This window comes from Zea mays, chromosome 1 (genome assembly GCF_902167145.1).
Source record: "Zea mays cultivar B73 chromosome 1, Zm-B73-REFERENCE-NAM-5.0, whole genome shotgun sequence".
Classification (NCBI taxonomy): domain Eukaryota; kingdom Viridiplantae; phylum Streptophyta; class Magnoliopsida; order Poales; family Poaceae; genus Zea; species Zea mays.
In genome coordinates this window covers 271121420-271135847 of record NC_050096.1, presented here as the reverse complement: position 1 = coordinate 271135847, position 14428 = coordinate 271121420, and the positions used below count along the sequence as shown (strand labels likewise).

At 43.7% G+C, this 14428-nt stretch overlaps 1 protein-coding gene across 2 annotated transcripts; it reads left to right on the top strand.

Annotated features, from left to right (window-relative positions):
* Positions 1 to 226: 226 nt before the first annotated feature.
* On the top strand, positions 227 to 3361 carry LOC100194078 (uncharacterized). 2 transcript variants are annotated; one of them, NM_001349844.1, is made up of 7 exons: positions 254 to 370; positions 441 to 785; positions 1553 to 1667; positions 1785 to 1990; positions 2102 to 2129; positions 2714 to 2822; positions 3073 to 3349. In NM_001349844.1, exons 2-7 carry the CDS (start codon positions 495 to 497, stop codon positions 3152 to 3154), a joined length of 831 nt encoding a protein of 276 aa, NP_001336773.1. In that variant the 5' UTR covers positions 254 to 370; positions 441 to 494; the 3' UTR covers positions 3155 to 3349. The 2 variants fall into 2 exon arrangements, with proteins under 2 accessions (XP_023157051.1, NP_001336773.1); XM_023301283.2 differs by having other exon boundaries at positions 227 to 785; positions 3073 to 3361.
* The last annotated feature ends 11067 nt before the right edge of the window (positions 3362 to 14428 follow it).

The following is a 14428-nucleotide window of genomic DNA, read 5'->3' as shown; positions in this document are numbered from 1 at the left end:
TACAATACTTAATCTCAGAGTTGTATCATACAAGGAGGTTCAGAGTTAGCAATGACTAATATGTAAGCAATCATTAGATGTAAATGTGCCAGCAACTCTCTTGGTTCGTTAGATCTAGATATAGTCGTATGTGTAATCATGGCTTGTTAGAGCAAGATGCTGGCGTGAGGATTTAAACACTAAATATGAGATATATATCTATATGTAACGTACCAAGATACCTTGCATATTACTCGCATATGAGTCGTTGCCTCGCAGTTTATATCCCTACTGTTTCGGACTTTCGGGTTTTGGCCGACACCCGACAATCTTAACATCAAACTCGTCGTCCACGCCTCCTCGGCAAGGTTGCGTACGGCGTGGCCCTAAGGTTCATCTCGCCGCCTCCCTCAACCTCTTGATTCCGCCTCCCTCAACCTCTTGATTCCGCCTCCCTGAAGGCATACCAGCGGGATCAAGCTATTTTGCTGGCCAACCGAACGGTCAAGCCGACGATGACGCTCGGATCGGCGGCACACAAGATCCCGCTGGAGGTTGCGCACACCCTCGTCGAGATCGCCGAGGTCGCGCGCTACGCCTACCACCACCGCCCCGGCCGCCCTGCAACCCACGAGGGGGACCCGACTGCGCCGCCCGCAGGGGCTGATAGCAGCGGGGGCACCAACGAGGATGCCGCGCGGCTGCTGGAGGAGAACGCCATGCTCCGCGCCCGACTCGCAGATGACCTCGCGCTCCTGCGTGAGCTCCACGGCGCGCCCTGCGTCTCCAAGGAGTGCCCTCCTGATGTAAGCATACTTCCTACCTCTGACATATGTTGGCATGACTATCAATTTTTTTTCCCGTAACGCCCCGTTTGGATCTTTGGGGTTGAATTTCATTATAATAGTAGTAATTTAGACAAAGATCAATTAATATAATATGGTTTTATACGAAATATTTGTATATTATTATTAGCAATATATGAGAGATATTTATGTGCTACATTTTTACTATAGAGGTCTCTTATATCTGATCTTTGGAAAGTGGTGAAATGTCAAATTCTAAGCTAAATAGACTACTTTATTAAGTAAATTCCAATTCTTCCAAATTCAATAGATACAAACGGCCCTAATGGAAATCGACAATATTTTATACAATTATTGTGGTTACAACGGCATGTATGTTGACAATTCGATCCGCTAGGACTAAATCGTGTCCCAAAGGATGTGAGCCTTATTCTTGTCTATAAATTAATTCGTAGTGTATCAATGTGATATTGAACTTCTGTCCCAAAGGATGTGAGCCTTATTCTTGTCTGTAAATTAATTCGTAGTGTATCTATGTGATATTGAACCTCTGAGTCTGAGGGTTACAACCATCAATTCATCATGATACATTAACCTTACGGTGTGACACTTTCTAATATATCAACTGGAGTATTGCAGATAAGAATAAACAAAACATAATTAGAATTGATTTTGTGTATTCTCATGCCTTTTCCACTTTATAATTACATGTTTCTTGTATATTGGTTTGATTTTTTGTTGCTCATCGATATTATTTTACGATGTAGCTATACAACCGATTGATGGCGGCGGTCAACAATGTTAGCTTCCTTGCTCATCTCGAGAAATTACAGGATGAGTCAGCACGTCAACTTAATGAACTAACTTCTGGCGACATGACAGGTTCATTCCTCGTTAAGTATTGTGAAGTTTGTTTCTAGACTACATTTTATGGTCACTGTTGGTTCTTCTAATACATTTTGCGAAGTGCTATTCCATTTTCTGCTTCAATGGAACTAGAGGTGGAAGCTGCAGACATTCCGGACAAAGCGGGTAACGGGAAGAAAGGATTGTGGGTCTTGGTCCCTTGTGATACAGCTGGAGCTAATTTGGAGGAAATTAGTGGGATTGATGATGAAAATTATGTCATAGTAAATGAAGACGATATAGTCGATGGTATTGCCGCCTTTGTTGCTAGGTGCATTCTTGAAGATCCAAAATCCAAGGTACTTACCTCTTTAAGACTTTTTTAGATGCTATCAATGGTTGATGAGCATTCTCATTAGCATCTCTAATTTTCTATGATGTCTAACTATTTCTCATTATGTTCCCTCCAGTCGTTATCGCCAATGCAGCTCCAAAAGGGTTCGTCTATCCTCCATGCAACCATGCTGCACTCAAACATTGCACCGTTAAATAGCTAGCTGTCTGGGTTTCTGGGGTTCATCATTTCTGAATAGTTACATAAATTCTCAACTCCGCTACTATATATCTTACTATGCATTGATGATGATTGTAGCCTTTTGTTTTATTTATCTAGTTTTCTGATTACTTGATGATATGTGAGATATAGTGTATTGTACAAGATGTTAATCCTTATGGTACCTGAGAGTGTACACCTATGGTGTATGATGGACAACGTTGCTAAGTTTTGCCACTGTTTAAAGATCCATTGCTGCTTTGACGAGGTTGCATATGTGATGATTGATTAAGTTGATTTTAAGATTGCTATTTGATGAAGTTGTACTGTGTAGGACATGTTGGGTACTTTTTTCTTTCAATTTCTCATTAAATTAACCCCACTGGGGGTGTAACATGAATATTAGACAGTATACATGAGGTTGAACTTTGTATTTTTTTACTCGCCAACATCAGTTTCTTATTCATGGCTGAGCTTGAGCTGTGTTCATGTGCAATCTGATATTTTGTTGGATTTAACTTGTAAGCAGCTGTTGCAAAGGCATTAGATAGCATGAAAGCTCGATGGAGATGGTCAACCTTTTGGGAGGCTGGACAGATTATATATATCTTGGCTACTTGGGGCATCACATTAGCAGGGTAAAACTCTCATCATTCATGTTTGCAGTTGCACTTCAAAAGTTTATCCCGCTCTACCTCTCTTTTTGTTTTTGTTGTATCATTGCTCAAAACTTATATTTCTCTTTGCCTCAACTGCCTTCTAATGTACTGTAGCTATGTGCTTAAGTGACTTGGAAAAAATACTCCCTTTACATTTACAAACGTAAATAATGTGCGCAAAGCATGTTTTGGTGGTTCTTTTCACTGATACCTTTTGAACTGGATGCAGGTTGTACAAGAGCCGCCATGTCCTGAAGGTGGCAGCAAAGGGTGCTGCTGTGTCTGCCAGATTTGTTATGAAGGCCATTTGAGTGTAAGAGGCACTCATGTGGGATCAGCAATTTGCAAAATGTAAATACAAAACTCGTCCCGTCAGTTGTGCATATGGTTGTGGCATGTTTATCATGATGAAGTTATGATCATCCAGACATGAAAAACTGTTTCATTTATTTTCGTTGTATGGACGGTGGTGTGATTGCAGAAAAAAAAAAGATACATATGTGATTACTTGTAGGATCGATACTCGGGCCATGTTTGTTTCCCTCCTAAATTATACGGAGTATAAGCTAGACTATGGAGCTAGACTATGGTGCAAAGGTAGTCCTAAATTATACGGAGTATAAGCTAGACTATGGAGCTAGACTATGGTGCAAAGGTAGGAGGGTAAAATATCAATTCGAAACATAAATAAGCTAGTATTAGTTCTAGCAGGGAAACAACACACCCTCAGAAGATGAGTTACGATCAAACTTGCATGTTTGGCATTCTGCTGTTGTTGGCTGCAGTTCCCCTTAGGGTTTGTTCGGTTAGGGGTAGATTGAGGGGGATTAAATCCCCTTCTATACAAATTTAAATAGAAAGAGATTTAATCCCCTCCAATCTCCCTCAAACCCCTTCAAACCGAACAAGCCCTTAGTGGTTACTGTGGCAGCAGCTGATGTAGCCGCAGGACTGGCTCCAGCGAATGGGGCCTCGACGTATGCTAGAGTTGGGGCATTAGTTTGGACTTTAATTTACATGGAAAACTCAACATATATGTATTTTTTTGTTTTAGTATTAGAGAGGTGTGTTCCCTCGTGCTTGTCAGATTTCTTATACTGATTCTGTTTTTTTTATTTGTTGCCGTTTAGTTTAAAAATAAACCAGCGTGTGGCAAATATTTAAGAACGGAGGTAGTACTAGTCTGGTTTCTACTGTTTAGTGAAAGGGAATTAGGCTTACACCTAGTTCCTAAATAATTTTGGTGGTTGAATTGCCCAACACAAATATTGGACTGACTAGTTTGCTCTAGTGTATAAGTTATACAGGTGCAAAAGGTTCACATCTAGCCAATAAAAAGACCAAGTGTTGGATTCAATAAAGGAGCAAAGGGGCAACCGAGGGCACCCCTGGTCTGGCGCCACCGGACAGTAAACAGTACCTGTCCGGTGCACCAGGGGACTCAGACTCCAACTCTTCACTCTCGGGAATTCTCGGAAGCCGGCGCGCTATAATTCACCGGACTGTCCGGTGTGCACCGGACATGTCCGGTGCTCCAAGGAAGCTCGGCCTCCTGAACTCGCCAGCCTCGGGTTCGCGCGGCAGCCGCTCCGCTAAAATTCACCGGACTGTCCGGTGTGCACCGGACTGTCCGGTGTGCCAGCGGAGCAACGGCTCTCTGCGGCGCCAACGGCTCCCTGCGCAGCATTAAATGCGCGCGCAGCACGCGCAGATGTCAGGGCTGCCCATACTGGTGCACCGGACATTAAACAGTGCATGTCCGGTGTGCACCGGACACCCAGGCGGGCCCACAAGTCAGAAGCTCCAACGGCTAGAATCCAACGGCAGTGATGACGTGGCAGGGGCACCGGACTGTCCGGTGTGCACCGGACTGTCCGGTGCGCCATCGAACAGAAGCCTCCAGCCAACGGTCAAGTTTGGTGGTTGAGGCTATAAATACCCCAACCACCCCACATTCATGGCCATCCAAGTTTTCCACTTCTCAACCACTTACAAGAGCTAGGCATTCAATTCTAGACACACCCAAAGAGATCAAATCCTCTCCAATTCCACACAAACCCTAAGTGACTAGTGAGAGTGATTTGCCGTGTTCATTTGAGCTCTTGCGCTTGGATCGCATTCTTTCTTTCTCTTTTGCTCTTGTGATCAACACTCAATTGTAACCGAGGCAAGAGGCACCGATTGTGTGGTGGCCCTTGCGGGGAAGTTTTGTTCCCGGTTGATTGAGAAGAAGGGAAGCTCACTCGGTCCGAGGGACCGTTTGAGAGAGGGAAGGGTTGAAAGAGACCCGGCCTTTGTGGCCTCCTCAACGGGGAGTAGGTTTGCAAGAACCGAACCTCGGTAAAACAAATCCGCGTGTCACTCTCCTTATTTGCTTGCGATTTGTTTTGCCCCCTCTCTCGCGGACTCGTTTATATTTCTAACGCTAACCCGGCTTGTAGTTGTGTTTATATTTGTAAATTTCAGTTTCGCCCTATTCACCCCCCCTCTAGGCGACTATCAATTGGTATCAGAGCCCGGTGCTTCATTAGAGCCTAACCGCTCGAAGTGATGTCGGGAGATCACGCCAAGAAGGAGATGGAGACCGGCGAAAAGCCCACTACAAGCTACAGGAGCACTTCATCGGAAGAGTCCCGCACCAAAAGGAGGGAGAAGAAGAAGAGCTCCTCCAACAAAGGGAAGGAGAAGAAATCTTCTTCTCACCACAAAGAGAAGAAGGAAAAATCTTCTTCCCACAAGCCGCATCGGAAAGGCGACAAGCACAAGAGGATGAGGAAGGTGGTCTACTACGAGACCGACACTTCATCAACTTCTACCTCCGACTCCGATGCGCCCTCCGTCACTTCTAAGCGCCAAGAGCGAAAGAAGTATAGTAAGATCCCCCTACGCTACCCTCGCATTTCCAAACATACACCTTTACTTTCCGTCCCATTAGGCAAACCACCAACTTTTGATGGTGAAGATTACGCTAGGTGGAGCGATTTAATGCGATTTCATCTAACCTCGCTCCACAAAAGCATATGGGATGTTGTTGAGTTTGGCGCGCAGGTACCATCCGTAGGGGATGAGGACTATGATGAGGATGAGGTGGCCCAAATCGAGCACTTCAACTCTCAAGCAACAACCATACTCCTCGCCTCTCTAAGTAAAGAGGAGTATAACAAAGTACAAGGGTTGAAGAACGCCAAGGAGATTTGGGATGTACTCAAAACCGCGCACGAGGGAGATGAGCTCACCAAGATCACCAAGCGGGAAACGATCGAGGGGGAGCTCGGTCGGTTCCGGCTCAACAAAGGGGAGGAGCCACAACATATGTACAACCGGCTCAAGACTTTGGTGAACCAAGTGCGCAACCTCGGGAGCAAGAAGTGGGATGACCACGAAGTGGTAAATGTTATTTTAAGATCTCTCATTTTTCTTAATCCCACTCAAGTTCAATTGATTCGTGGTAATCCTAGATATACTAAAATGACCCCCGAGGAAGTTATCGGGCATTTTGTAAGTTTTGAGTGCATGATAGAAGGCTCGAGGAAAATCAACGAGCTTGGTGAGCCATCCGAAGCTCAACCCGTTGCATTCAAGGCGACGGAAGAAAAGAAGGAGGAGTCTACACCAAGCCGACAACCAATAGACGCCTCCAAGCTTGACAATGAGGAGATGGCGCTCGTCATCAAGAGCTTCCGCCAAATCCTCAAACAAAGGAGAGGGAAAGACTACAAGTCCCGCTCCAAGAAGGTTTGCTACAAGTGTGGTAAGCCCGGTCATTTTATTGCTAAATGCCCTATATCTAGTGACAGTGACCGAGGTGACGACAAGAAGGGGAGACGAAAAGAAAAGAAGAGGTATTACAAGAAGAAGGGCGGCGATGCCCATATTTGTCGCGAGTGGGACTCCGACGAGAGCTCAAGCGACTCCTCCGACGACGAGGACGCCGCCAACATCGCCGTCACCAAGGGACTCCTCTTCCCCAACGTCGGCCACAAGTGCCTCATGGCAAAGGACGGCAAAAAGAAGGTTAAATCTAAATCCTCCACTAAATATGAATCCTCTAGTGATGACAATGCTAGTGATGAGGAAGATAATTTGCGTTCCCTTTTTGCCAACCTTAACATAGCTCAAAAAGAAAAATTAAATGAATTGGTTAGTGCTATTCATGAAAAGGATGACCTCTTGGATTCCCAAGAGGATTATCTAATTAAAGAAAACAAGAAGCATGTTAAGGTTAAAAAGGCTTATGCTCTAGAAGTAGAAAAATGTGAAAAATTATCTAGTGAGCTAAGCACTTGCCGTGAAATAATAGACAACCTTAGGAATGAAAATGCTATTTTAAATGCTAAGGTTGATTCTCATGTTTGTGATGTTTCAACTTCCACTCCTAGAGATAATGATGATGATTTGCTTACTAGGATTGAAGAATTGAACATTTCTCTTGCCAGCCTTAGAGTAGAAAATGAAAAGTTGATTACTAAGGCTAAAGAACTAGATGTTTGCAATGCTACTATTTCCGACCTTAGAACTAAGAATGAAATGTTGCATGCTAAGGTTGTAGAACTTAAATCTTGCAAACCCTCTACATCTAATATTGAGCATGTTTCTATTTGCACTAGATGTAGAGATATTGATGTTAATGCTATTCTTGATCATATGGCTTTAATTAAACAACAAAATGATCATATAGCAAAATTAGATGCTAAAATTGCCGAGCATAACTTAGAAAATGAAAAATTTAAATTTGCTAGAAGTATGCTCTATAATGGGAGACGCCCTGGCATCAAGGATGGCATTGGCTTCCAAAGGGGAGACAATGCCAAACTTAATGCCCCTCCTAAAAATTTGTCTAACTTTGTTAAGGGCAAAGCTCCCATGCCTCAGGATAACGAGGGTTACATTTTGTACCCTGCCGGTTATCCCGAGAGCAAAATTAGGAAAATTCATTCTAGGAAGTCTCACTCTGGCCCCAATCATGCTTTTATGTATAAGGGTGAGACATCTAGCTCTAGGCAACCAACCCGTGCCAAGTTGCCTAGAAAGAAAATTTCTAATGCATCAAATGAACATAGCATTTCATTTAAAACTTTTGATGCATCTTATGTGCTTACTAGCAAATCCGGCAAGGTAGTTGCCAAATTTGTTGGGGGCAAACACAAGAGCTTCAAGACTTGTGTTTGGGTACCCAAAGTTCTTGTTTCTAATGCCAAAGGACCCAAAACCGTTTGGGTACCTAAAGTCAAGAACTAAAATTGTTTTGTAGGTTTATGCATCCGGGGGCTCAAGTTGGATACTCGACAGCGGGTGCACAAACCACATGACCGGGGAGAAAAAGATGTTCTCCTCATATGAGAACAACCAAGATCCCCAACGAGCTATCACATTCGGGGATGGAAATCAAGGGTTGGTCAAAGGTTTGGGTAAAATTGCTATTTCACCTGACCATTCCATTTCCAATGTTTTTCTTGTTGATTCATTAGATTACAACTTGCTTTCTGTTTCCCAATTATGTCAAATGGGCTACAACTGTCTTTTTACTGATATAGGTGTCACTGTCTTTAGAAGAAGTGATGATTCAATAGCATTTAAGGGTGTGTTAGAGGGTCAGCTATACTTAGTGGATTTTAATAGAGCTGAACTCGACACATGCTTAATTGCTAAGACTAACATGGGTTGGCTCTGGCATCGCCGACTAGCCCATGTTGGGATGAAGAATCTTCACAAGCTTCTAAAGGGAGAGCACATTTTAGGATTAACAAATGTTCATTTTGAGAAAGACAGGATTTGTAGCGCATGCCAGGCGGGGAAGCAAGTTGGAGTCCATCACCCACACAAGAACATCATGACGACCGACAGGCCGCTTGAGCTACTCCACATGGATCTATTCGGCCCGATTGCTTACATAAGCATCGGCGGGAGTAAGTATTGTCTTGTTATTGTGGATGATTATTCTCGCTTCACTTGGGTATTCTTTTTACAGGAAAAATCTCAAACCCAAGAGACCTTAAAAGGATTCTTGAGACGGGCTCAAAATGAGTTCGGCTTGAAGATCAAGAAGATTAGAAGCGATAACGGGACGGAGTTCAAGAACTCTCAAATTGAAGGCTTTCTTGAGGAGGAGGGCATCAAGCATGAGTTCTCTTCTCCCTACACTCCACAACAAAATGGTGTAGTGGAGAGGAAGAATCGAACTCTATTGGACATGGCAAGAACCATGCTTGATGAGTACAAGACACCGGACCGGTTTTGGGCCGAAGCGGTCAACACCGCCTGCTACGCCATCAACCGGCTATATCTGCACCGAATCCTCAAGAAGACATCATATGAACTCCTAACCGGTAAAAAGCCCAACATTTCATATTTTAGAGTTTTTGGTAGCAAATGCTTCATTCTTATTAAAAGAGGTAGAAAATCTAAATTTGCTCCTAAAACTGTAGAAGGCTTTTTACTTGGTTATGACTCAAACACAAGGGCATATAGGGTCTTTAACAAGTCCACTGGACTAGTTGAGGTCTCATGTGACGTTGTGTTTGATGAAACTAACGGCTCTCAAGTAGAGCAAGTTGATCTTGATGAAGTAGGTGAAGAACAGGCTCCATGCATAGCGCTTAGGAACATGTCCATTGGGGATGTGTGTCCTAGGGAATCCGAGGAGCCTCCAAATGCACAAGATCAACCATCATCCTCCATGCAAGCATCTCCACCAACTCAAAATGAGGATGAGGCTCAAGTTGATGAAGGGCAAAATCAAGAAGATGAGCCACCTCAAGATAATGGCAATGATCAAGGGGGAGATGCAAATGATCAAGAAAAGGAGGATGAGGAAGAACCAAGACCGCCACACCCAAGAGTCCACCAAGCAATACAACGAGATCACCCCGTCGACACCATCCTCGGCGACATTCATAAGGGGGTAACTACACGATCTCGGGTTGCTCATTTTTGTGAACATTACTCTTTTGTTTCCTCTATTGAGCCACACAGGGTAGAGGAAGCTCTCCAAGATTCGGATTGGGTGGTGGCGATGCAAGAGGAGCTCAACAATTTCACGAGGAATGAGGTCTGGCATTTAGTTCCACGTCCTAACCAAAATGTTGTAGGAACCAAATGGGTCTTCCGCAACAAGCAAGATGAGCATGGTGTGGTGACAAGGAACAAAGCTCGACTCGTAGCCAAAGGGTATTCACAAGTCGAAGGTTTGGATTTCGGTGAAACCTATGCACCCGTAGCTAGGCTTGAGTCAATTCGCATATTATTAGCCTATGCTACTTACCATGGCTTCAAGCTTTATCAAATGGACGTGAAGAGTGCCTTCCTCAATGGACCAATCAAGGAAGAGGTCTATGTTGAGCAACCTCCAGGCTTTGAAGACAGTGAGTATCCTAACCATGTTTATAGGCTCTCTAAGGCGCTTTATGGGCTCAAGCAAGCCCCAAGAGCATGGTATGAATGCCTAAGAGATTTCCTTATTACTAATGGCTTCAAAGTCGGCAAGGCCGATCCTACACTCTTTACTAAAACTCTTGAAAATGACTTGTTTGTATGCCAAATTTATGTTGATGATATTATATTTGGGTCTACTAACGAGTCTACATGTGAAGAGTTTAGTAGGATCATGACACAGAAATTCGAGATGTCGATGATGGGGGAATTGAAGTATTTTCTAGGATTCCAAGTCAAGCAACTCCAAGAGGGCACCTTCATTAGCCAAACGAAGTACACTCAAGACATTCTTACTAAGTTTGGGATGAAGGATGCCAAACCCATCAAGACACCCATGGGAACTAATGGGCATCTCGACCTCGACACGGGAGGTAAGTCCGTGGATCAAAAGGTATACCGGTCGATGATTGGTTCATTGCTTTATTTATGTGCATCTCGACCAGACATTATGCTTTCCGTTTGCATGTGTGCAAGATTCCAATCCGACCCTAAGGAATCTCACCTTACGGCCGTAAAACGAATCTTGAGATATTTGGCTTATACCCCTAAGTTTGGGCTTTGGTACCCTCGGGGATCCACATTTGATTTGATTGGTTATTCGGATGCCGATTGGGCGGGGTGCAAAATCAATAGGAAGAGCACATCGGGGACTTGCCAGTTCTTGGGAAGATCCTTGGTGTCTTGGGCTTCAAAGAAGCAAAATTCGGTCGCTCTTTCCACCGCCGAAGCCGAGTACATTGCCGCAGGTCATTGTTGCGCGCAATTGCTTTGGATGAGGCAAACCCTGCGGGACTACGGTTACAAATTAACCAAAGTCCCTTTGCTATGTGATAATGAGAGTGCAATTAAAATGGCCGACAATCCCGTCGAGCATAGCCGCACTAAGCACATAGCCATTCGGTATCATTTTCTTAGGGATCACCAACAAAAGGGGGATATCGAGATTTCTTACATTAATACTAAAGATCAATTAGCCGATATCTTTACCAAGCCACTTGATGAACAATCTTTTACCAGACTTAGGCATGAGCTCAATATTCTTGATTCTAGAAATTTCTTTTGCTAAGCTTGCACACATAGCTCTTTTGAATACCTTTGATCATATCTCTTTTATATGCTATGACTAATGTGTTTTCAAGTTTATTTCAAACCAAGTCATAGGTATATTGAAAGGGAATTGGAGTCTTCGGCGAAGACAAAAGGCTTCCACTCCGTAACTCATACTTCGCCAACACTCCGAGCAACTCTCTCTTCTTTGGGGGAGAAATGAGCATCAAAGAAAAGAACTTCATCCCTGGGGAAGAGAGTAAAAGCTCAAAAGCTTCGCTTTTTGGTATAATCTTAACTCATTTATTTTATGACCAAAGGGGAAGATAGCACTTAGAGGGCTCTAATGATTCCGTTTTTGGCGATTCATGCCAAAAAGGGGGAGAAATGAGCCCAAAGCAAAAGGACCGCACCACCACCAATTTCACCACCACCAATTTCAAAAACTTAGTGTTTTCAAAGAAGTATTTATCAACTGGTATCCTATTGTGTTCAAAAGGGGGAGAAAGTAGTATTTCAAAAATGGTATATCAAAACCCTCTTGAACTCTAAGAGGTGGATCTCTTTTAGGGGGAGTTTTGTTTAGTCAAAGGAAAAGCATTTGAAATAGGGGGAGACAATTTCAAATCTTGAAAATGCTTTGCAAACTCTTATTCATGTACCTTTGACTATTTGCTAAAGATCTTTGAAATGGATTTACAAAAAGAATTTGCAAAAACAAAAACATGTGGTGCAAACGTGGTCCAAAATGTTATATAAGAAAGAAACATTCCTTGCATATCTTGTAAGTAGTTATATTGGGTCAATTCCAAGTAACCTTTGCACTTACATTATGTAAACTAGTTCAATTATGCACTTCTATATTTGCTTTGGTTTGTGTTGGCATCAATCACCAAAAAGGGGGAGATTGAAAGGGAATTAGGCTTACACCTAGTTCCTAAATAATTTTGGTGGTTGAATTGCCCAACACAAATATTGGACTGACTAGTTTGCTCTAGTGTATAAGTTATACAGGTGCAAAAGGTTCACATCTAGCCAATAAAAAGACCAAGTGTTGGATTCAATAAAGGAGCAAAGGGGCAACCGAGGGCACCCCTGGTCTGGCGCCACCGGACAGTAAACAGTACCTGTCCGGTGCACCAGGGGACTCAGACTCCAACTCTTCACTCTCGGGAATTCTCGGAAGCCGGCGCGCTATAATTCACCGGACTGTCCGGTGTGCACCGGACATGTCCGGTGCTCCAAGGAAGCTCGGCCTCCTGAACTCGCCAGCCTCGGGTTCGCGCGGCAGCCGCTCCGCTAAAATTCACCGGACTGTCCGGTGTGCACCGGACTGTCTGGTGTGCCAGCGGAGCAACGGCTCTCTGCGGCGCCAACGGCTCCCTGCGCAGCATTAAATGCGCGCGCAGCACGCGCAGATGTCAGGGCTGCCCATACTGGTGCACCGGACATTAAACAGTGCATGTCCGGTGTGCACCGGACACCCAGGCGGGCCCACAAGTCAGAAGCTCCAACGGCTAGAATCCAACGGCAGTGATGACGTGGCAGGGGCACCGGACTGTCCGGTGTGCACCGGACTGTCCGGTGCGCCATCGAACAGAAGCCTCCAGCCAACGGTCAAGTTTGGTGGTTGGGGCTATAAATACCCCAACCACCCCACATTCATGGCCATCCAAGTTTTCCACTTCTCAACCACTTACAAGAGCTAGGCATTCAATTCTAGACACACCCAAAGAGATCAAATCCTCTCCAATTCCACACAAACCCTAAGTGACTAGTGAGAGTGATTTGCCGTGTTCATTTGAGCTCTTGCGCTTGGATCGCATTCTTTCTTTCTCTTTTGCTCTTGTGATCAACACTCAATTGTAACCGAGGCAAGAGGCACCGATTGTGTGGTGGCCCTTGCGGGGAAGTTTTGTTCCCGGTTGATTGAGAAGAAGGGAAGCTCACTCGGTCCGAGGGACCGTTTGAGAGAGGGAAGGGTTGAAAGAGACCCGGCCTTTGTGGCCTCCTCAACGGGGAGTAGGTTTGCAAGAACCGAACCTCGGTAAAACAAATCCGCGTGTCACTCTCCTTATTTGCTTGCGATTTGTTTTGCCCCCTCTCTCGCGGACTCGTTTATATTTCTAACGCTAACCCGGCTTGTAGTTGTGTTTATATTTGTAAATTTCAGTTTCGCCCTATTCACCCCCCCTCTAGGCGACTATCATTTAGCTTTACTACTAAAGCTGTTCTTTAAACAATTTTACGAGCAGCTTTTTAGGTGACTTTTTAAACAGCTTCACAAGCAACTTTCTAGTTGTTTTAAAAAAATGTTTGGCAAAACAACTTCACTAAGAGTAAGGGAGCATCAAAATTGTTTGGCAAAATAGCTTCACTGAAAAGTTTTTTTTTTGAAAAAAACATCCTGTACTAGTCGTCTGGCATTGAAGGTCGCTGCAGACTGCACAGTGAAGTAGGTTGTGCCGAGTGCCGACTGTCAGTCTCCTTGGACTCTTGGCCAGGTCGAATAGTTATGAACACCTTATGTAAACGTGTTAATATTTGTTTTGTCCCAAGAGATTAAACCCGGCCATTTCCATTATTTTTTTATAGAAAAGTTCTCAAGGGCCAGTTTGGTTCCATGTGACTGTAGCCCCTCTTTTTTAGTCCCTTAGTGTCAAACACAGAGACTAAATAAATGACACTATAAAAATGTCCTGTAATTTAAAAACGAGTATATTTTATATGGTTTAAGGCACAAAAAAATATTCTACTCCAACAGTAAAGCCCTAATTCTTAATTATAGGACAAACCACTAGAGTATATTATATTTGAGGCACTTGAGAAGGTGACCTATATGATTTTGACAATTTTACAAAAATGAGGCACTGTTGGAGTAGTTTTTCCTGTGTAGAGTTCTATATTTCAATTTGAGACACTAGTTTGAAGCATTGTTAGAGATGCTCTTAGAGGGTGATTAAAACTAAATAAAGGACTAAATCTTTTTAGTCTTTAGTCCTTTAGAGGGTGACTAAAAGGAACTAAAGAGTCCCTCCCTTTTAGTCCCTTACTACCAAACACAAGAACTAAATAAGGGACTAAATCTTTTTAGTCTCTAATTCTAT

What these genes read in the sequence shown, in the direction of transcription:
- LOC100194078 (XM_023301283.2), top strand. Translation starts at nt 495, where the DNA reads ATGACGCTCGGATCGGCGGCACACAAGATCCCGCTGGAGGTTGCGCAC. An exon ending in AACTTCTGGCGACATGACAG is followed by an intron (nt 1,668 to 1,784) that starts GTTCATTCCTCG and finishes CAATGGAACTAG; the next exon opens with AGGTGGAAGCTGCAGACATT. An exon ending in TTGAAGATCCAAAATCCAAG is followed by an intron (nt 1,991 to 2,101) that starts GTACTTACCTCT and finishes TGTTCCCTCCAG; the next exon opens with TCGTTATCGCCAATGCAGCT.